Source organism: Pteropus vampyrus, unplaced genomic scaffold (genome assembly GCF_000151845.1).
Source record: "Pteropus vampyrus isolate Shadow unplaced genomic scaffold, Pvam_2.0 Scaffold15, whole genome shotgun sequence".
NCBI classification, from domain to species: Eukaryota; Metazoa; Chordata; class Mammalia; order Chiroptera; family Pteropodidae; genus Pteropus; species Pteropus vampyrus.
In genome coordinates, this window is record NW_011888796.1 from 16,355,648 (window position 1) to 16,379,035 (window position 23,388).

General features: G+C 40.1%; 1 protein-coding gene across 1 annotated transcript in view; it reads right to left on the reverse strand.

Annotated features, from left to right (window-relative positions):
* Positions 1-23,388, reverse strand: part of LOC105309728 (IQ domain-containing protein H-like) — a 121,666-nt gene that overhangs the window by 33,914 nt on the left and 64,364 nt on the right. The window contains exons 10-11 of the mRNA XM_011385926.2: positions 15,583-15,703; positions 11,828-12,114 (exon numbers count right to left, since the gene is read on the reverse strand). Coding sequence (XP_011384228.2) covers positions 11,828-12,114; positions 15,583-15,703 — 408 coding nt within the window. The remainder of the gene's footprint in view (positions 1-11,827; positions 12,115-15,582; positions 15,704-23,388) is intronic.

Consider the following 23,388-nt stretch of genomic DNA (forward strand, 5'->3'; position numbering starts at 1 on the left):
TTACTTTTGTTGTCTGTGGACTCTGGTGTTCGAAAGATTCAGCACTCTATCGAGCCAGTTAATGTGCCATCTTTTTTGATGGCAGCAATATTTACAAAGCTGCTAATTTGACCACATGGAGGACAGGCTTTAGGAGGGAGACTTGGGGAAGGTAAGAGGAAGGGAAATTAGTATATGTTAAGGATTATCATGTACAGGCACTCTGGTAAGTATTTTCTCATGTCATCCTTACAACCTTGTGACGTAGATATTAACCTGTCCCCAATTTACAGAAGTGGAGGTGGAGGCTCAGAGAACCTGGAAACATGCCCAAGTTCCACAGCTAAGCGGCAAGGCTGAGATTAAGATCCAAGTGTGCCTGACTCTGAAGTCCAGGCTTTTTCTCCAGTGCTTGACCTTGGATATTACTCTCCACCTGGTAAGCGAAACGGATACTTGGTAGAATATGAGCAAGCATTGTGATGCTGGCAGTCACATCCAGAAGCTCCACCAATTACTAGATGGTTCTGAAGCCAGAGAAGGCTTGTGATTTATGGTGGGACTCTGGGCAAGTCATTTAACACCTTTCTTCCTCACCTGCTCATTATTGGTCTGTAAAGCACTTTGAGGACCTATAATAAAAGAGCTGTATAAAGACAAAGAAACATTATCCTTCAGTGTAGTCAAAAAGCCAAGTTTCCTACCTGCGATCAGTGGAAGTCCTGTGGCACTTTCCAGAAATGTATGTACTGATGGAGCCATAGGGCCCAGGGAAAATTCCAATTGAGTAGCTGCTGACTGAAAATCACCCTGTAGTTTCACCAGAAAGAGTGTTTCTCAGTCCGGGCTTACCCGTCGGGGTTCTGCTGCTATGTTAGGCCTCTGTCCCTCTGAACTTCACCCCAGAGGCTGCCTTCAACTGACTAACCCCCTCTGATACCATTTGTTCCGAGGTTCCATTTCTAGCAAATGAAAGAAACTGCATTAAGGAAGGCATTTCCTTCCTCCTTTCCTCCCTCCTTCTCTCCTTTTCTTCTTAAAATTCAATGCACTATTTTTTAGTATAAGGCTTACTCTCAGGAGAATGCATTAGAAGGCTTTTAAGTCATGGCAGATAAGTGTAAATTCTTAGTTCTAGCTCTACTTGTATTTGATAAATATTTCGTTAAGTCTCTTCAAGGTAACTTGTAGAAAATAGTTGTGAAATTATTTCCTTCATAACAAGTGAGTAAAAAATTCAAAGTACACACACTGATGTTTTCCCCCTCAAATCTGAGACAGCAGGCTCTTTGATATACAATGTCTTAATATGAATAGAAGTTTTATAGTTACCTCTTTGAAAAGTGTTTTCTTATATTGAGCATCTTTAGAGATGTCTTCTCATCCTGTACTCTTCTGTTTATGGAGGGTAGGGCATTTAGCTGCTGCCACATGGGGTTCAAAAATTCAAAACCTATTTTTCCAGTTCAGGGAAGAGCTTCAGGAGAACCCAGTTGTCCTCCGTCGTGGTGACTGTAACTCTTCTCTGTAATTCCTTTCTATTTCCCACCTGTGTTCTCCCTATGGGAGATGAATTTTGTTATTTTATTTGGGCTTGTATTATGTACTGGTTTCTGACTTAGCTTGATCAAGTTTCAATGGGTGGGTTCAATATCACTTACATATTGATATCATTTCCACAAACGTTTGAAAAGGAAAAATTTAAAAATGTAAAAATAGACATAAATAAGCAGGTACTCTAGAGTGGGCTAGCAATGTGGCATGTTAGGGGATGACTGACTCCCTCAGAAAGGGAAGCCATTTCATTTATTTATTTCTAAAGGCCTGGAACCATAGGCAAACACAGTGGATCTTATGGTTAAGAAAGCAAAATATATGTTTAAAGGAATATACGTATTGTTAAAACAGTTCTATTTATGCAAAAGATTCATGTAACTTTATAAAGGTTTTCAGGGATTTTAAAGGATTTTAAGTGCTGTGTTAGACTATACTAGTAACAGATGTTCAATGGCATGTTTAAGTTTTTGTTTTACTGAATAAGCAATGGATTACTTGATATTTTCTTTTTAAAAAATCATACCAAAGCCACTACATTTTAAGTATAGCTCAAATTCATTACTTCTAAAAAAACATGTGATTTAAAATAACATAAGGGCTCCTAAAAATAAATATCACTATAGTAGAGCTAGAAGATTATGTTTGCTAAGTATTCCCTTCAGAATTCTAGTCTTTTGTGTTACTTCTTGTGCTTTTTCTATGAAGACAGATGGTGTCAGTAATTGTCTATATATTTAATTAAGTTAAAAAGCTACATAGTAAGGTTTTAGCAAAAAGTAGGAAATTTCATGCTATGAGCAAAGAAAGCAAAAGGAAACAGAGACTGATAGCATAAGACACTATTCCTCCCCAAATACACATTTTGATATCCACATGTGTTGGAATGTGAGATTGTATTTCATCAATCTAATGATAAGAACAAAGGCATTTACTCTGAAAGATAAAGCCCGTATTGAAGTCTAGATGGCAGTTCTCTTACATTTTTGACTAGCTAGATGGGAATTTGTCCATATCACCTCCAATCTTGGCCCAATAGTTAGTGGTTATTCTAAATTCCTCTGGCTTTCTCCTTTTTTTTTTTTTTTTTGCCTAAGATTTCTCACCTAGCAGGCTAACTATTGTGAAATTATTATGAGGGAAAAAGCAGTAGCTACTTGTAGAAAGTGGTTTGGAAAACTAACTTAACCATTCTTGTGCTGTCTGATTTCAATGTTCCCATCCCGTGAATCCACCTTCTGGCTTAATGGCAATATGGCGCTCCCAGCTGTAGTGCTGTGTATGGGCTTGCTCATTTAAACTCTGAAAGCTTAAAAATGGCTACCGCAATGCTGATTTTATTCCATTTCGCTTAGTCATTAACATTTAATGATTACCTTATGTGCTGAGCACAAGGATGGAATATATTTAAAAAAAATAGGAGATGTGTTTTCTGGCTTTAAGCTGTTCAACTCAATTCAACAAGCATATTGAGGATATACAAGAAAGACATGCATTTCTTTGGTGATAGTAGTTGAGGAAGGGGGAGAGGCTTACAAAGGAAGTCACCATCAATTCAATGCAGTACCACGAGTATGTGCTATGGGAGAAGCAGCACAGGCTTGGCAGCCAGCTTGGTTTGAACCCTGTCATGGTTTGAACCCTGGCTTTGCCACTTAATAGCCATGTGACCTTAAACACGTCACTCTAGCCCTAGTTTCCTCCTTTGTAAATTAGGGATAATAATACTCACTTCTCAGGGTGTAAGGATTAGGAATACTGTATGTAAAATAAATAACAGAGTGCCTGGCACTTGACAAAAATTCAGTAAATCATTAATGTCATCATTAATAATTACTCTGCCATCAATACTATACCTCAGCTCTGAGAGGCTAATCAATGAAGTGGCAGTTGGAGTGGGATTAAGTTGGGTTTCCACGAGTAGCTGGATTGTGAAACGTGTTTTGAAAGAAGGGAAGCTGCGTACTGACAGAAAAGAAAGGAGAGGCAATTTGTAGGAATGAAAGTGGCATGTGGGAGGCGGGATAAGAATGTATTTATTGAACATGGGAGCCACCAAGCAGGTCAGCTTGCTTGTCCTGGAGGGTACGTTGGACATGATCAATGAGAAAAGCAGTTAGTGTCACATGGTGGGAGGGGGTAGTTGAGAGCTGTTTTAAGAAATAGGTAAGGCCTAGCACAAATTACCCTGTCCTTTGTCACCCCAACGTTATGGTACAGGCAAAATTAAGTTAAAATGAATGTTAAGGACAACTTTGCAAGGCAAAATTTATCACACAAAACCTCTTAACCACAGGTGGCAGCTGGAAGTAAGAAAGGGCCACTCAGCTTTTTTTGCGTGTGATGCTGGGGGACCAGCTGTAAACACATATATGTGGAGAAACTTCTGGTCTTTCTTAGCATTAGTAGGGAGCCTTTTCTTTTCCCCTAGCTGCTGCCCTCCTAAGTCTGGTAGGAGTGTAACACCTCTTGAAAAGCACAGGATGCAGTGTGAGTGCCTAGATTCACTCACCTGGCAATGTTTCTGGTGATTAAAGTTCATTAGAGACATCAAAGTCCAGAGAGAAGTGTCAGGGTTTCATTCAAATGATGAGAGTGGATATCTGGAGTCCTGGGTGGGATGGCATGTTATAAACAGAGGACTGGGTCTATTACATATGTAGGCCGGCCAAAGGTCTACCCAAGAGCTGATGTTTAGGCTTGAACTATCATCTTTCTGAAGTTTAGGCTTGAACTATACCATCTTTCAATGTTTATAACATAAGGGGGTTAACCAAACATTTAAGGACAGGCACACATGGCAACATTGTTCATAACAACACTGGCCACTGGTTTACCTGCATTATCAGTGTTAAGAAACAAAATTGTAATTGTCACTGTAGAATTTATTGTCATCATTAACTTTGTGTTTATTGTAGAAATCATCACCACCACCATCATCATTCTTAATACTTGTGTATTATAGGTCTCTTTCATGACACAAAGATGCAGACCTTTTAAAGGGACAGGTCTTTTACTTTAATGCTTCAAAATTCTTTGATATCTATTTTTCCCTTCACTAGGTGTTAACTTGTGATTAACAATGCGCCTACTATAGCATTTAAAAATACTGAATAATAGCCTCTTCTGCTTATGCCAAAGGCCTATTAAATTTTAATTTAGATATACACTGTTAACTTTCTTATATATCAATAAAATACCTTCCCTAAAGAGAAAAAGTAAATCTCATTGAGCTCCCTTGGTGAATACCTAGTATATCTTGCAAACAGAGGTAGGGAGATCTTGCAAATGAGAGTACAAGAGGGGGACTCAGAGAGAAGTATTCATTTATTCATTTAATAAATATTTATTGTGAATCTATTATATGCTAGACATGGTGCTAGGTGCTGGGTATAAAGCAATGAATAAGAAGGAATTATGATATTTCTATAGACCTTGGTTTTACCATTCTCTGAAATAAATATATTCATTTTTGATGCTTATATATCACTTTATGATGATGAAAATGCTCACTGACTTTTAAAAATAATGCTAATTCAATTCAGATTCCACTCACAGTTTGAGAACCTGCTGAGGGCTCGAGTGACAGCTTTACATGTGATTACGCCTTTTGATTTAATAAGAACAGCACCTTATATCTGCTCAGCCTCCCAGAACATCCTGTGAGAAGGAGGGCAGGAATTCACTATTTGTCAATGAAAAAACTAGGCTCAGAGAGGTCCAGTGAGTTGTCAAAAGTATCACAACTGGTAAGTGGAAAGACTGGGTCTAGAATCTATTACTCATCACGATGAAAGTATTTTCAGCTATCTCCTTTTTTCTATTCTAGGCTGACATATTTGTATATCGAAACTCGTAGAAACAGTTTTCAGAATGTATAGGATATTCTCTGATATATATTAGGGTTTCCATTTTTGTTTTTCCTCACAATTTGTACTTTGTAACAAGTCTCACTTCCTTTTGTATGCAGTAGTTTTTCATCTAAACTCTTCTTAAAGATAGGATTTCCTTTCCTTTTTCTACATAAAAGTAATAACTATCAATGCTCATAACAGAGATAATTGTTTCAAAAGTTTACGACTAACAGGGAATTTCAACAGAAAGCATCTTTGCCAATCTATTTGTTTAGTGACTTTTCTATAAAGAAAAGGAACTGGAGAATGATATATAAATGCATATTTACATGAGGTAAATTGGATATAATGTTTGTAAGACTCAGATCATCATTTTTACCCATATGTATTTTGTGCTTTTCTACCACCACCCTTCACAGCATCTTTCCCTCTTTCTTACCCTCCTTCAAATCCTAATTATCTTTCAACTCAAATCCCACCTACTCTGCAAAAACCTTTCTTGACTGCTCCAAACAGAAGGCAGTTAAACTGATATTACCTTTGTGATAGCTCTTTGTACTGTTCTATGTAGTTGTCACTTAGGCTTTTCCTTGTAATTCACTTTTCAAGTCTGTCTCCCCAGATAGATTGTGATCTCCCTAAGGGCAGGCACCTCTACATCTTTTGCATCTTTGCAGCCTCTCTAGTATCCACCATAATGGCATATACATAATAGATGCTCAATAAATACTTGTTCTTTCTTTTAGAAATTTCCGGAAGTGAATGAGTAAGCTCAATAGATCTGGATCTTCTAGAATTTTCAAAAGTCCATTAACCAGTTGGCTCTTATGTGACTATCATTGTTAGACATCAAAAAGAGGTAAAAAAAAAAAAATGCAAGTTCCAGTGCTTTCTAGAAGATTTAGAAATCTCATGGAGGCAAAATTTATACCTAAGAACCAGTAAGCCGACAAAACAATTATGTGCATGTGTATCAAATAAAATTGGATGACAGATATGAAATGACTTTCCTCATGATAGGGAACATGTCCTGTTTAATCTCCGCCCCCTCTGCATCCAGCAAGGGGTAGCCTAAGCTCTTGGAAGGTATTTGTTCAATGAACATGTCAGCCTCTTCTCAATCTAAGGCCTTTGGTAGGTGCTTCATGGCCCTTCTGGAACCCACTAGGAACTGCCATCGAGGGACCTGGTTCCTGGATCCAGGACACATTGGGGTATGGAAATAGCCTGTGCTACTTTTTATTTAAGGATTAGATCCCTCCACAGTCACTTGGGGCAGAGCCTCTCCCCACATCCTCGTGGGAAGCCAGATCTCTAAAATGGCCACCTTGTCATTCCACGTATCTGCATGGATTCTCGGGAAGCCTGGAGTTTCCCTATTCCTAGGATATTGGCATCTAGGACATAAGTCCACTAGCTGGAATGATTTTGTACTATGCGCCTACCAGCTCCACTTCCCAGGACTGGCCCTTTTCCTCTTATTCCCAAATGACCCTGGGTTCTGCCTGATGTTCTCAATATTTAAACCCTACATTTCCAAAACTGTTTCTCCATTCTACTACCCTAGAACCTCACTCTCATCTCCTGAAGTCTGGACAGGACTTTTCATATTCTTATCTGGAGTCGATTCACAACTGCGGGGCTGTCCTTGGTGTACCATTATCATTTTATCTACCTTTCTTTGGCTCCTAGTCCCGTCTTCTCTTACCATGCCACTATGGTAAGTTATGGGGCCAAATAGCAAGAATTTGAGATGGATACAGTCACCTCTGTTCCCTGCCTCCCATGTCTACTGTAAGACATGTTTGTATGTAGGATCATATATGGGAAAGTAATTTGTAAACTATAACATTCTATACAACTTTATGGTTTTCATTATTCGAATATTTTTTTCTGATTACAAATATAATGAATACTTCCTTTTGAAAATACAAACACAGAAAACACAAAGAACAAAGCAGAAATCTCTATAGTAGTTTCCCATTGCTGCTGCAATAAATTGCCATAAACTTAGCAGCTAAAAGGGTCAAATGTCAGAAATCCCACAGGGCTAAAATCAAGGTGTCAGAGGACATCATTCCTCCTAATGGTTCTAGAGGAGAATCTTGTTTCCTTGCCCTTTTCAGCTTCTAGAGGATGTCTGCTTTCCTTGGCTTGTGGTCACTTCTTTCATTTTCAAAACCATGAGGACCTTTGTGACTATCCAGGATAATCTTCCCATTGCAACAGCCTTAAGTTAATCCCATATACATGCTGACATGTATGGTCACATCACAGGTTTCAGGGATTAGGACATGGACATCTTTGGGGTGATGGGAGTATTACTCTGCCTACCGCACCTTCAATCCTCCAATCCAGAAATAATAACTTGCAACATCTTTTATTTCTTTAGGTTCTTTTTGCTCTGTGTGTGTATATATTATATGTATATAATATATACGTATATATTATATATATATAATATACACACACACATATATATGTGTGTATATATATATACATATATATATTATTGCTATAAAATTATCTTAGTGCATATATTGTTTTGTAACCTGCATTTTACCCTTCCACTATTCTATAAACAGTTTTCTGGTAAATATTCTTCAAAAACTTGAGTTTTACTGTTTTGATAGCATTCAATTCTATTGATCTATCACAATTTGCTTAACAAATTCTCTATTACTGGAATTTGGGCTATTTGAAAATTTTTACTATCCTTAATAATGTTGTGATTAATGTATGTGTACATAAATCTTTGTGATTATTTCCTTGTGACATTTCTAAAAAGTAAATTCTTACTATTATTAACTTTTGAATGTAAAAATAACTACTATGAAAATATTATTGAAATAAATAAATTTTGAACCTGAAGGTTCTTCAGAAGTCAAATAAGCTAACCTACTCGTTTTATAGCTGAGAAAACTGAAGCTGAGAGAGAGGAAGCGATAAGCCCAAGGAAATGCACAGTACTTTTGATAAAGAGCTAGAGTTGACTATTTGAAACTTTCGTATGACGAAAAGCATTACAAATAAACTTAAAACACAAATGACAGACTTTGATATCCAAGTACAGGAAGCGCAGAGGTGGGGCATGGACGTGGCTGGTGAAGAAGACAGCCACATTAGTTGGGAGATTGGCTGGTTAAACTGAACAAATAAATAAGTTGATTGAGTAAATATATTGAGGATAAAGAGACTCAGGTTTATCATAGTTAGAAAAGGTGATTATTTTAAGTATGGAAAAGGGAAGTCTAGAAAGAATCTTGAGGCGTTAGATTGGAATTAGAGATAATTGGCAGGAATGTAAGGCTTTAAAATATATACACTGATAGAGGCTTGTCAAATTGTGATAGGCACAATTTAAAGTTTTAACATTAGGCAACAAAGAGAATAATAAAAGCAAAGGATGAATAAAGTGAATTAATTAAGTAGAAAATATATATATACACACTGATAGATATGATAATAGTGATAGATGCATGAATATATATGCATGTAGGTATACGTATGCTTGCGTGAGTATATATACGTATATATTTCTTGTTCTGTCCACTGAGAGAGACCAGAAGCAATGACACTCCAGTAGCAGTGACAACACTAAGAGCCCAAGTCTTTTTTTTAGTATACAGGCTGCTGAAGTGAGCATGAGCCCAGATCTACTAAAAGGATCCGAGGCTCTTAGGTTGATCCCAGGTCTCGGGCAGGGAGAGTGTAGGATGAACCTGAAATATCTCATTGTTCTAGAAAGTAAGACAGTGCTTAAAGAATAATAGGAACAGATCAAAAGGACATGAGACCCACTACTAGCCAAATCTGTAATAATTTGAACATGAAAATGGTGAAAGTACATACTGTAATTGACCAAAGAAGTAGAAACTCGAGTTTAAACTGGTATAAGTATATACATGCATATACACATGCATACATACATGCATAACTTATATGCATGCATGCCTACATACATAAGTGAAAGATGGAGAAGGAAAAACTCTTCCTTGCAATATACTGCCAATGAATATATGTAGAAAGAATGATGGAAATATAAAAGTACTACTATCATAGTGGTGGCCGACTCAGGAGAAAGTTGGTAATGGATGCTAAGTTTTGTGGGCGGAAATTGATGAGGAATAAGATATTGGTGTACTCTCAGAAAACTTTTCCACAAAAACGCTACTAATCAATTACAAAGGAAAAAGAAATGATTTTATGGTGAAGAAACATGAGTGAAAAAAAGAGAAAAGTCGCAAATAAATCTGGGAGAAGATATTTACGACAAGTGTGAAAGTCAAAGGATAAGAGTTCCTTATATACAGAAAGCTTCTACAAATCAGTATAGAAAATTGTAATGCAAATGGCCATATACTCAGGTGTTAACAGGAAGGGATAAGAAGTCATAGGATGATAAAATCAGAGAACCCTGGGTTAATATTTATTTTCTCATCCATCGACCGATGCCTGAGCTCCTTCTCTAAAAGCCTTGGCACCACCATCTACTAGAATACTCCTGTCGTTTATTCACTCATTCTTTCAACAAATATTTACTGAACCCTTGCTTTGCGCAGAGGTAGTGCTGAGAATTGAGTGGGGAGCAAAATTACAGGAGGAGACAGATTTAATCAGATAATCATGTAAATAAGTTTAAAATTAAAACTACGGTAAGTGGTATGAAGAAGAGGTGAGTAATATGAGAACCTAAAACGGATGAATTTGACTTTGTCATGGAAGGCTTCCTTAAGAAAGTGTAAAGCTTGTGCCGAAATATGGTGGATGGGAAGGGGGTTAACTAGGTAAAGAAGAGGAGGCAAAAGCATTTCGAGCAGAGGGGCAGCATGTGTAAGGGCCCTGTTGCAGGAGGTAGTGTGATGAATAAGGGGGAAAGAGGGAGGCCAGTGCGGTTGGAAAAGAAAGAAAAAGGAGGTGAATTAGGGTGAACAAATCTGGCGAGGCACATGGGACCAGTCAGGTGAAGGGTGGAACCTTTAGCCCGGAAGCCCGGAAGGGTGGTAAGCTCAGGGAAAGGACCAGCTCTTTGGAGAAGATCCCTCTCATTGCCATGTGCAATTCTCCCTATGCCAAATGCGAATAAATAAAAACCACCAGTCAACGGTCCCCATAGTTTCATCCTTTCTACCGCCCAAAGGATCCCAGGTTTAATCCTTCTTTCTCTTGAGAGATGTTTAGGGAAAACATCCTTTCCTCCCCGTTTCTCTGCCACCCAGCTCTTCCACCAGAGGCAGTTTCTGTCCTCCTTCCGCCCAGGGCAGAATTATCTCTGAAGGCCCTTCAGTTTGTTCTTTTCTCTCCCAATCTGCGGGCCTGAGAAAAGAATGTAAAACCACTGGAGGGCCCAGGAAGGCGAATGGAAAATGATTATTGAACAAGCTGAAAACTGCCCAAAACATAACTCTCACTTTGAAACCATCATCTGACTGAAATGGAGAATCATAAAACTGAGAATAATGAATATAAAACAACTAGAGTATTTTTACAATGTTAGATGGCCACAGGATATCAGGAGAGGGAGGGTGGAAGGCCATTTCATCCTTTGGGCAGAAGCCCGGTCACCCAACACTAACAGAGAGGAACTCAATATTTAAAAACAAACAAGTCCTGTGAAGTAGTAGTGAATTTAAACATTATAATCTAGAATATTATACATCAGAGCCACACAGGTGTATATGAAAGACCTTGTAGATGAAATATTGAATAAATAAAAGCATGCTATAGAATGATATATAGGAGGTTACAATCTACACAAAGTTGATGAAACTATATAGTATTTATAGGTACATCCACGTGCAGTAAAAGGGTAAAGATGTGAAAAGGAATCAAAGTCCCAAATGTAAGATCGTGGCTACTTCTGGGAGGAGAAAGAGCCAGTGAGGAGGGTTGACAAGAAGTACACAGGGCTGGAGGTGGTATTGGCACCACTTTATTTCTTATGCGGGGTAGGGCACGTGATGTTCATTATATTATTATTTAGACCTTATTTACCAACATAGTTTTTAGAAGATAATATTGACAACATAAGTTGCTGCTGAACTAAGAAAAGGAACAGAAACAGGGACTCTTAACTCCTTTCTAATGATTGATGTTCTCTTTAAGAACAGGCTCTAGCCAGGTTTGATCCCTGGAAGGCATTGTCTTACAACAAGACACAGGCAGAGAATTGAGGCCCAGTCAACAGAGTTTTACAAGATGAGCTGTAGTCATTTAAACTCTAATGGTACCCAAAGGAAAAGACCCTGCTCCTGTATTTCCAGACATAAAGTCCAGTCTCACACAGATTGACATGGACTGTGTAAAATGCTGAATTTATAGGGTCAGCTCATCTGACAAATAATGAATCTTAGAAGCTCCCTTATATGCCCTATTGCATGAGTGTGGACAATATGGGGTCTAGATATTTTAGTATTTCACGTGGCATCAAGTCTACTTACCTGTTGTTCCAAGGTGCTTGGATCAATAAAAGTCACCAGGTCTATAGAAAAGTAACCAACCACACTTCTCATTTTACAAGCCTTTCCAATTTGGAGGCACAAGGAACTGAGAACTTGGGGATCCACTGAGGTTTGAGGCACAGTGGTACCGGAGGAGATGAAGGGGCCTTCCGCATGTAACTGGTCTCCCGTTGAGAGCACCCTGATTTCTCCACTGGGCTCTATCAGCATGTCCACTGTCAGGTTGGTGACACTTTCTGCAGGTGGGTATGCTTCGACCACACCTCCTGGTGAAAAAAAGCATGGAGTAGGTGAAAGGATACATTCACATAGACTGTGCTCACTTAGACAGGAGGAACGAAGCCAGGCTATGGCAAATGGACTGGGTTTCAGATCCTGCATCTGCCATGTCTTGGGAGACTTTGGACAAGTAGCTTCAATTCTCTGAACCTCCTTTTCCTCATCTGTACAATGGGCATAATAAAACCTACCTCACCAGATTGTCACGAGTCTTAGAGATACAATATTAATAGTATTTAGCAACAAGGCTTGGCATACAGTAGGACTCAATGGATGGTAGGTTTGATTCTGATCAAATTAGGAAGACACCACAAAGACTAACAAGTCTATGCCCATTCATTATATAAGTGATGAACCTAAGGCCTATAGGCAAATACCTTAGGGGAAATTAACTGTGTATAGTCCACAGTTCAAACCTTGATGATGAGAGTGCTGTTTCTGTTCACTACTTATTGAAGTTTTGACAGGTTAAGGCTTTTATCAGGTATAAGAAAACACTGATCATTATGTCAGCGAAAGGACTCCTATAGAAAGCCAGTTGTAAAACATTTTTTTAAAATACGCAAACAGGAGGTACTGCCGTTCTTGAGGACAGGTATGCTTCCTCCTTGCTGATAATGAAAGCTTTATAATTTATCATATTTTACTTTTTGCTTTGAATAAAAAAAAAATCATAAAGGCAAATTCGATGCTGAATCACAGCAACAATATTAGACCTAGCTAATTTGTGGGCTAGCTTAGCAGTGGTTGTCCACAAAAATTACATGGCCCTAATTTTCTGTTTTCAGGCCTAACATAGATCTTACTGTGTATATCCCTTTTATAGAAAAAAAAATTGTAATATTATTTGTAAACAATTAGATAACATAATTTTAAAGTAAAAACAGCTCTGCAGCCCCTGGACATAGTGGGTTCCGGAGCCTGACAGTATTAAGATAAACTTGGCTTGTTATTTCACAAATTTGCGGGGAGGTGACCTCTACCCACAGGCTTTGAACAGCATATATGGCTAAATCCTGAGATTTTAGCAGTTCTCAAATGCAGCCATCTGTTACTTTATATAAAAGTCACTTTCCTTAAATGTCTGTAAATGTGGTTGGAGCTGGCCCTAAATAAAGCTGAGTTTCAGAAGGAAAACTGATTTATCTTTTTGGTTAGTTTGAGATGTGCTTTTCTCAAATGAGGCCTGCTAACGTGTGTTGTACCTAGATACCTATAGAAAAAACTGTTGAATCTCTCTGATTCAAGTAACTTTGTGGCTTTAGCTGTCTCCTACATTTTGAAAGACAGTGCTTCAATAGAAGCACATTGTTCTTTATACTTACAAGATTATTTTTACTTCCAAGTAGCTATATCGTATTGTGTTCTCAACATCATAACTACATCTTTTCACTATTAATTATTTTCCTTTCAAAGCAATTAATTCCTCTTTTTAAAAAATATATTGCCTTTGATACAAGACTACAGTAATTCAGAAATCAATTGTGTAGCACTTTTCGTGACCATAAGCACATTGGAGAGAGCAGAAATGAAATGAAAGAGGCAATGGTGGAAGATGGCAGAGCATGTGAACTTAGAGCCAGGAAGCCTGGGGAGACAGCCCGTTTCACTCAGTAAACATTTATGTAGGCCTGATGTGTGCTGTGCGCTAGGCTCAGGATTGGGCAGAGGTCTTAAAACACATGACTGATTAGAACCTGATTTGATTGAGATGTATTAAAATTGTAGGATCTAACTGTGTTTCCACTCACCATGCATTTGTTGTATGATTTTGCCAGAATCACTTCCTACCTTTGAGCCTGTTTTATTTTCATCTATGAAATTGGCTCAATAAAGCTAGTTCTGCCTCCCATAAACAGGCACTGTGTTTACAACACTTCTGCAGGGGAGACAGTGGCTGGGAAAACCCTCTCTAATCTACAAAGATCTCATGAAAATACATAGATTAGAGGAAGGTTTGCAGGGTGACTTTGGAAGATCTGGAGACTTCCTAACATCCTATCCTGGACGGACCTGGAGATCTTAATGGTCTTCCCTTCCTAACTTAAAAAGAATCCCTATTCTTGACCATTTTTGTTGTTGTTGTTGTGGGTACCTTATTTTCGTCCAGTTATGCTTGGAGTTGACTCTTTTAGTTTTACTTTTCTGTCAGCGGGTACGTACGGAAAGTGTAGGATCATAGAAATTTAGATTAGAGAGAACATTGGAGATCACGCAGCATTATCTCTTCCTCCTGTGATTATTGGTTATTCCAATAACCAATACTCTCTCATACATGGAGCTAAGGTGTGTTCCTTGATAAATACACCCCCAGCTCTGGCCAAGACTCCTGGGGATGTATTTATTGGCTCTGCTACATATCAACAGAGTGATTTGGGGTGAGTTAGTTAATCTTTTGTATCTTAGTTTTCTCTATAAAACAAGGGTGATAATGGTACCCACCTCACAGGTTTATTAGGAGGATCAAATAAATCAATAGATATACTTAGAATCATGCCTAGCGCACACCAAGCATTATTGGTGCTTATTATTTATCGTCATTGCTGTTATCATCATTGTCCTCTTGCTACTGCTGTTGTTATCATATAATATATTATTATATATTAATGTTAATATAATATTATCACCCAATAGCAACAAATAGAGTGGAAAAGAAGCTTCTGTAGTATGTTATCCTAAGCTATTGTTCTTGTGGGTTAGCATATAAGAATATGTCTTACACTGTAACCCCCTAGAGAGTGAGGGGCATGGCATGGGTGTCCCCAGGTGTAGCACTCCCACAGGAACCTCTGACACTGGGGATAAGTATCATTCGCTCCATTCATTCCCACATTCATGGACCTTCTAATGTCCTCAGATAATGGGGATGAGTTAGGAGGAGGAAGATGAAAGGAATGGAGGCTTCTTTTGTTCTGGGACTACAGAGGATTCTTATTCAGAAATGCTACCTTCAGATCTGGAGGTGAGACCATTTCTACTCTCCTAGAAAATGGAAGAGGAAATTAACATTTATTAAAGACCTATTTGGGATCAGGCTCTGTGGTAGAAACTTTCAAGTCTGTGTTCCACTGAATCCTCCCAACAACGCTGTGAAGTAGATGAGTGCAGAAACTGGGCCTCTGAGGGTTTAAGAGCCTTGTTCATGGTCATGGATGAGATCTAGATCCAGGTTATCTGACTCCAAAGCCCAGCCCAGGAGAAGTCTGTGGTACAGAAAAGGGGCAGGAATCTCGAGCTGTGCACACCATGCTTGGTGTACTCGGCAATTATTTACTTACGAGGCTGGTGCAAGATGGATATTTAGGCAAAAAATGAAAAAGACGCTGCTTATAGAAGCACTTTTATAAACCAACGCAAGAGATACGAAGTGTTTAAAGTGGTCCCATGTTGACCCAAAACTAGAATTCAAGGTTGTGGAGATGGATGCTCAATAGAAACTTCACAATCTTATTTACCTTGAATGAGAAATGTGTGGAGGAATTTCCTCCACGTCGGGAAGCGTTTCTCATTGACTGGCTGAGCGTGCTGTGCTAAAATGCCCGCCAGCTCCTCGGAGATCTTCACCAAAGCTGGCTCCTGCAGAAACAAATTAAATAGAACCACAAGCAATTTTACAACAGAAATGAAAACTGCTTGTGGAGTGATTAAAAACCAGGCCTCCAACAGGCAAAAAAAAAAAAAAAAAAAAAAAAAAATGTGGTTACTGTTTATCCAGAATCAGAAAGCCATTTTGAAAATTTTCTCTATTTTTTCAGCCACTTTACTTTTTATATTTCAAAATTATTTGGTCCCTAAATATTGCTGCTCATCGTGCCTGTTGTCTCTGAAAGGCAGCCTTCCTTCTGGGCATCAGGTGATCCCAGTTTCAGACCCACTACAGCCTGACCAGCTGAGTGTCCTTGGGCAATGTGCCTCCTCACTCTGTGCCTCAGTTTCCCTTTATATAAAACATTGAATTAACTACTTTGTCCCTAAAATCCTTTAGACCTGAATGGTTTTTATTCTTTGACCCTGCCAGGGTAGACCCTGGGAGAAATTATGGAGTGGGCAGGGTCTTTCTTTGGCACCTCCATTTTAAGCTGTGCCCTTTCCCCGTTGTTGATGGGCTTCCACACCCAACAACCTTGGGATCAAAGCCTTAAACTTCTTGCCGATGCTGTAAAGGTGGAGTTTTAGGTGGGGGCAGATTAGAAGAGTGAGTTGGGGAGGGGAGCAAGCCTCAGTTTCCCCCCCCCCCCCCCGCCATTCCCCCCTAGGTCACAGCCTCATCTGACTAGACATTAGGCTGGCCTCTTACCATCATAGAACCACCCCAAACTACAGAGCCTCCTGTTAAAATGAAAATAGTAGGAAACCCTCTAGTGAATAGGAAGCCTGGATTTTTTATATAAAAAGCCTCAATTTGCCAGGACAATTTTTCTTTTGGACAGTCTTAAACTATCTGAAATTTTCAAATAGAAGAGATTATCTAAAATTTTTCAAATAGAAGCCACCTCTTCAGATTTTATTTATGCCAGAAGTAGGGCAGGGCTGTAGATATAAAACCATTTGATGGACAATATTTATAATTAAAATATCGGACACTGGCGAGAAGAATTCAGGCTTGCTTTGGACTGCTGGGAACTTCCAAATCTGAGTAAATGCTCAGTAATTTGGAGGAATCGGAAAAGAATCAGCTTTGGCACGTGAGGATAGAAGAAATCTTAGAAATAATCTGTATACCCATTTACTTCTAAGTTCCTCAGCATTAAAAAGTGATTGTTGTCCTCCATTCCCCTCTACCCCAAGCTTCTTGGAACATCTGGTTCATTCTGAGTCCAGTGCTCTCTGAAAATCTACAGTAGAAGACAAACATCTGAGAGTATATACATTCTAGGCAGTTTGAAATAACATGAATAATCTCTCAGATATCCAGAAAATCTTGGCGGGAGAGTCTCATTAGTTAGCTTAGTAAGTGCTTGACATACAAAACAAAAACGTCAAGAGAAAAGGTGAGTGCGTTGGCCCACACTGCTTCAGGATGACTTGCTGCAAAGTGCGGGGAGGTCTGTCACCATGGGCGGGGGAAGCCGGCTCATGGAGCCAGCCTCTGCCTTGGGAGGTGGAGGCAGGGAAATCGCTGTCAAACAGTGGGCCTTTCCCCTTTCATATCCTGCACAATGTACATGTTTTCTCTGGCTCTTTACTGTACATTCCCTCATCTCCCCAAAGCCCTGCGTCTACATCATAAACAAGCACATAAGACAAGCAGTTCCAACAACCTGGACGACCTCTTTGTTCCTCCTTTGAGCACTGTCCTCCAAACCTATCTTTCTTTTTGGTTTACATTTGTTTCATTTAAAAGCATTCTACTCTATGGAAGCTGAGTCAAGGAAGCATGGCTGTGGATTCCCACCCTGCCTGGGAAAATTGAGTGACAGGGAAGGAAGCCTCTCTCCCAGGACAGTAGAGACTTCCTTTTGGTTCTGCCTTCTGCCCTGCTTCTGAAAAGTGTTGAACCATCTACCCAGTGATCTGCTATGTGGCCATTCACTCAAGACATCAAAGAGAAATAATTTATTCATTCATTTATTCATTCACTCATCTACATATCAAATAATTATAGGTACTTGGAGTATCAGAGTTATGGAGAAAGACAGTAGAGTGTTGATTGTCAAGGCTGGAGGGAGGAAGATTGGGAGCTAGTGTTTAACGCGTAAAGAATTTCAGTTTTACATGATGGAAAGGGTGGCGGTGATGGTTGCACAACAATGCGACATATTTGATACTACCAAACTTTACACTTAAAAATGGTTAAGATGATATTTTACTACAATAAAAAAATGTTGGGGAAAATTACGGACTATCAGGACTTTTAAGTAATTCAACTAGGGGGAAAATGTTTGTGTTTTGGGGTAGAGCTGGAGAGGAGGCAGTAAAGGAGTAGGTGAAAGCCTTGCTACCTAAATCTTGAAACTGGATCTCCATCAACCTGAGGATTAAGCCAAAATTCCCCATCAGGACGCATGAGGAGGGGGCCTCAGTGGCCTGACCTCTGGTTCCTAGTGTAGCCTCACTTCTCTCCAGCTCCCAGCCTCACCCCAAACTGCCCCGACCCCAGCTCAGTCTCTGCCTTCCTTCCTCCTCTTCTTCCCCTGACCGACTCCTCACGCTTTGTGAGTGAGTTCTCATCACACTTCCTCCAGGAAGCCTTCTCTGCCGCCGCAGTGGGGTGTCCTTTCTCCATGCTCTCCAGTTCCCTGGGGGCTCTTTAATGATGTGGTCAGTGGTTCTGAGGTCAGTGTCCCCAGTGCTTGGTACAGGGAGCACTAAATATGGAATGAATCACGGCAGTGGCGGACACAGGGACCCGGCCCTGAACAGTTGAAGTTACAAAATAAAAGAAAATGCCAAACAGGTTCCCCTCCTTGCTGCCCAGGAACCACCTGGGTGATGACCACTTAAGAACCACTAATCCTTCCAGGGTGGATTTTATGTGATTCCCTGCCTCTGAGGGGCATTGGAAAGATAAATGAGGTGACATTTATAAAGTGTCATGTACCACGCCATGTGAGGGCCAATAATTAACAAGACTGCAGCATGTATGAGGCATCTGGACAGTGTGCCAGGCCGCTGCCGCTGCCACTGCTTACAAAGCCAACCATTTGGCTTCGACCCGCAGCATTTGTGCTGTGCACAAAGCCATAGAACGGGGGTACATTTCCTAGAGGAAAGTCTGCTGCAGGAATCAGAGACTGACTTATGTCCCATCACGAGAAGTACACAGCTGAAGACACCAGTGGGGTGATGTTTAATAGGGGATGCTGGGATACACAGAGGCAGCGTGGGGCCATCATTAACTCTCTAAGAAAAAGACATAGAGATGAATAGTAGGGATATAGTAACTATTCAACTATTTATTTGGGAAGCATCTGATAGGAAACATAAGGAACCTACTATAAGTGGCCTTAGTACCAATGAAAAGAGAATTGTCCTTCTGTCCCTACCAAAAAAAAAAAAAAAAAAAGAAAAGAAAGAAAGAAAAAAGAAAAAAAAGAATACAGCAGGACCTGCAACTCATATATTCAAGAAAGGGCAGCAAAATGGCATTCTGTGCAAGAGCTTCAACTTATGTCCCCGCCACCCCCAACTTCCAAACAGCCCTCAATAGCACACTGACGGCTGGGGACTCAGAAGCTGCTTGTGAACTGGTGGGTGAGATCAGAGCTCAGATCCAGGTGCAAACGATGCCATCACAGCAGTGCTATGACAAACTGAGAACACCCTCTTCCCTAGGAGCAACAACGGCTCAGTGGCCACAAAGGGCCCACTGATGTCAGAGTTCTTGGTCTTATGAGGAGTTTCTGTTCTCTAGTGTTTCTCATTCTGCATAATTCAAACATAATTACTACAACTTTAAGGGCAGATGCTGATAATGGAAAATCTATAGTTATTCAGGCTCATTCTGTTCAGAATAAACTTGAGTAATACACAGACACACAGACACACACACACACACACACACACTTGCCAGACAAACCCCTAAATTCATGTGAACCATCAGAACAGTATCTGTAAAATACTTTCTCTTGTCACAGCAGGCTCACATTCATTATCTCATTCGGTCCTTATAGCAACACTCTGATGTCAACCAGGACAATATTATGTCCTCTGCTTTACAAATGGAGAGGCTTGTGTCAAGTCACTTGCTGAGTGAGATTCTGTTATTGGATGATTTTCAACACGTGACTGAAGACACAAACAATGGAGTTGGTGGAACAATTGCTTTCTGCTCTGCTTTTTCACTCTGCCAAAATGTGTGTGTGTGTGTGTGTGTATGTGTGTGTGTGTGTGTGTATGTGTGTGTGTGTATGTGTATGTGTGTGTGTGTATGTGTATGTGTGTGTAGTCTGTTATCGGCCAACTGGGCACATCTCTCTGTCTTACAAACTTGTGAATTAGTAAGAAAGTTTCTTTTTAATGAGTCACATCAAGGTGATGGACCACTGAGTCAGCATTTCAGAGAGCCTATCACCCACTTGGAGCAGATCATTTAGACCTAACAGCTCTATGGCTGCGGAAAGGAAAGTATATACCTTGTGGACAATACACAAATTTTAGAAAAATAATCTTTACTTTTTGAAAAAAATCAGATTTCTGGGTTTTCATTCCATGAGGATTACACTGGCTCTGGCCACATACATTAGCTGTTGGCCTCTGTGGAGCTGGTAGCTCTACAGCCATTCCCGTCCAAGAGAAACTTCAGCCTCATCTGTGCCACTGCACAGCCTTGTCGTCCCTTGTACAGTACCCACATTTCCCCTTCAGAGTGTGACAATAGTCATGACCTTGGAGGGTTCCAGGATATCTGCGGAAGGCACAGGGCCTCCATCAGCCTGACCAATGCATCTTAGAGATTCTTGCTTATCAAGCATGAACCTTGCCTTTCGGCTCTCTCTCTTTTTCTATCAAGAAAGTATAAATTTGAAGGAAGAGATATTTGACTGAAGGAAATTCAGGATATCTCAGGGGAAGCTCCTAGCATATCCAATTTAATACTGCCCTCAATGACTAAAGTTACTTCAAACTCCAGAGAGTTAACTTTCTCAAGTAAATTCTGTGTGTGTGTGCATGTGTGTGTGTGCATGTGCGTGCGTGTGTGTGTGTGTGTGTGTGTGTGTGTATTGAGGAGGATGGGAGAGGAGCAAGAAGGAATACAAATTAGAATGCTCTAAATATCAGTCCTACCAAAACTAATTTTCTTTTAGAAGCTTTTTTTTTGCTGGCTTTGTAGTGGCAAATTAAGTAAAATAACTCCTCGGCTTATCATCTCCAATCTCCCACATCAGACATTATCTGGTGGTATTCAAAAGAGAAACCAAGGTACCTACCTAGATAGTTCTGCTTTATACAGGTTTCTGATATCCTTAAATGGGTGAATGGATGGTGGCATAAAGCCAAAAGGACAAGACGGTGACCTGGAAAACTAAGCAAGACTGTCAGGCTTGAAAGGGGCCATATGGACTATCTAGGCAAATGCCTCATGTAACGGAAGAGGGACTGGGGCCTCTACACTTGAGTACGGTGGGACCGTGGGAGCGCTCTAGCTGCCTTTGGACCCCAGGTGAGTGCTCTGAACCTTCTGCTTCCTCTTTCAGAGGGAAAAATGTGGGGTACATTGAAAGGTGCTCAGATTTCAGTCAGCTAGTGGCACAGGGATGGAGAGAAGGGACAAATTCCAAAATCAAGGTTATTCTGCTGTGCATGGGTTACTTTTTACCACTGTAGTCACCTATTGAAAGCTTACCAAGTGGCGGGCTTATACCAGGGGGTTTATATTTACTATCTCAAAACCACTCTCTGTGGTGGTTACTATCATATCTGTTTCATGTCATACAGATATGCAGTAGCAAAACTGGGATCCAAATCCAGTTGCTACCAGGATGCCATACTGCAGTGGGGCTGTAATGGCCATCGGTGGGCTTAAATGATCACTCTGAGGCAGATTAGATCATCCATGTATGATGCTAAATCTGTGCTGTCAAATATACAAAAAAATACTGGAGTGGACATCTGTCATTAGCTACCCAGCATCTTTGTCTCTCTTTCAGGGTAATAATGTCCCAAATTTCTTTTCATGAACTGCTACTACCCCATTTTTAGCTCTGCAAGTGGATCGAGAGAGTGACTCCATCCTCAACTCCAACGATGGGCCCTTGGTGAGCAAAGCCACAGTCATTGGTTCAGGATGGGCACATGACCCAAGTTGGCCAATCAGATGTTAGAAAGCATTTGCTGGGGCCTTCTGAGAAGGAAGCTTTATGTTCTTTAGAGAATGCTACCAAGTGATATATTCTCTCTTCCTATTGCCTTGACCAAGGACAAGCTCCAGGAGCTACTGGCAGTCATCTTTTAACCCTGAGGACAGCCAGCCTTAGGAAGGAGCAGATATTATGTGTAGCACAGAAGACAAGTGAAGAGTAACTGGGCCCTCGGTGATGTTGAGCCTTGTCCGAAGCCAGACCAATCTTTGGATTTTCAGTTAGCTGAAATAATAAATTCTCTCTATATTTAAAGCTGTTTTGAGTTGGATTTGCTGCTACTTTAAGCTTAAACATTTTAAACGGATACAAGTGGGTGGGTCAAGCCACGTACCCACAATCTTTGATGGACGTCAGAAGCCAGAGAATGCTCTGATTGCACTATGCGTTGGTTATTCTCATTCTGCAATTGGTAGTGACGTTTTCACTCATTCCTTTCCATTAGGATCATTAGAAATAGTCCCTCTTTAGAGTGCAAAAATATGCTGAGAGGATGAAGAAAAAAATGAAAATGTCTCTAGCAAGTCATAAACCACTTCCCACACCTACTTAAAGTTTAAGGACTGCTTTAATACTCCATGTTTAATTGTTAATTGAGAATTTAAAAATCAAAAATGCCAACTTTGCCTTCGATGAGATGGAAAATTATGCTGCTGTAGAAGGTAACATAATGTAAAACAGCCAACATTACCAAGGCACACAAATGTTTTTGGTATGTAAAATTGCTTTGTAAAATATTTGCTCCATCTGCTGAAAGCGGCAAAGACAATTTTCCCTTGATAGCTAATGGCCCATTTCGGCTGTGTGGCAAGCGATTCGCTGCGGTGGCGGCTCTCATTAAACAGAATGGTGAAAATGCGGTATATAATTCCATACTTATGTGGCATTATCCACTCGCTGCTTCTTGAGGAGTCTGCCCCTCATTATCTAGGCCTCCACCTTCTACCAACGTGCAGGCCTAGCAGCTGATTTGACTTGAGAAGCGCTTTGTCCAACTGAGGCACATATGTCGCGCCTCCATTCCAAAGCTCAGCACAACTGCTTTGCCTCAACCAGAAACTCTAGAAAGGTTCATTCCCATTCAACTTTCCAGCACTTAAACTGCTGTTTCTTTTTTCCCTTCCCCACAGGAGTCCGTGGTTTTCCTTCTAGGCTCACCCAGTCACGCTGCATGCTGGAGTTTCGATAGATAAAGATTAAGCATTTCTTGAAATTCGTAATTGAACTCTGCACAAACACAAAAGCAGAAAAAATTGGCCATCGTAAAGCCTGACAAACACCGTCCGTGGTTCATGGTGTATTTGGTGGTCTGTGAGTGCTCTCTTTAAAGGAGTTGTTTGCACTACACTCTAAATTACTTCAACATCTGCTAAAGGAACAATTAAAATTAAATAATCTAGGGTGGTTTTAAAAAAGAATATGTTCATGTTTTGGGAATGATATTAAAAAGTAGTTACAGCA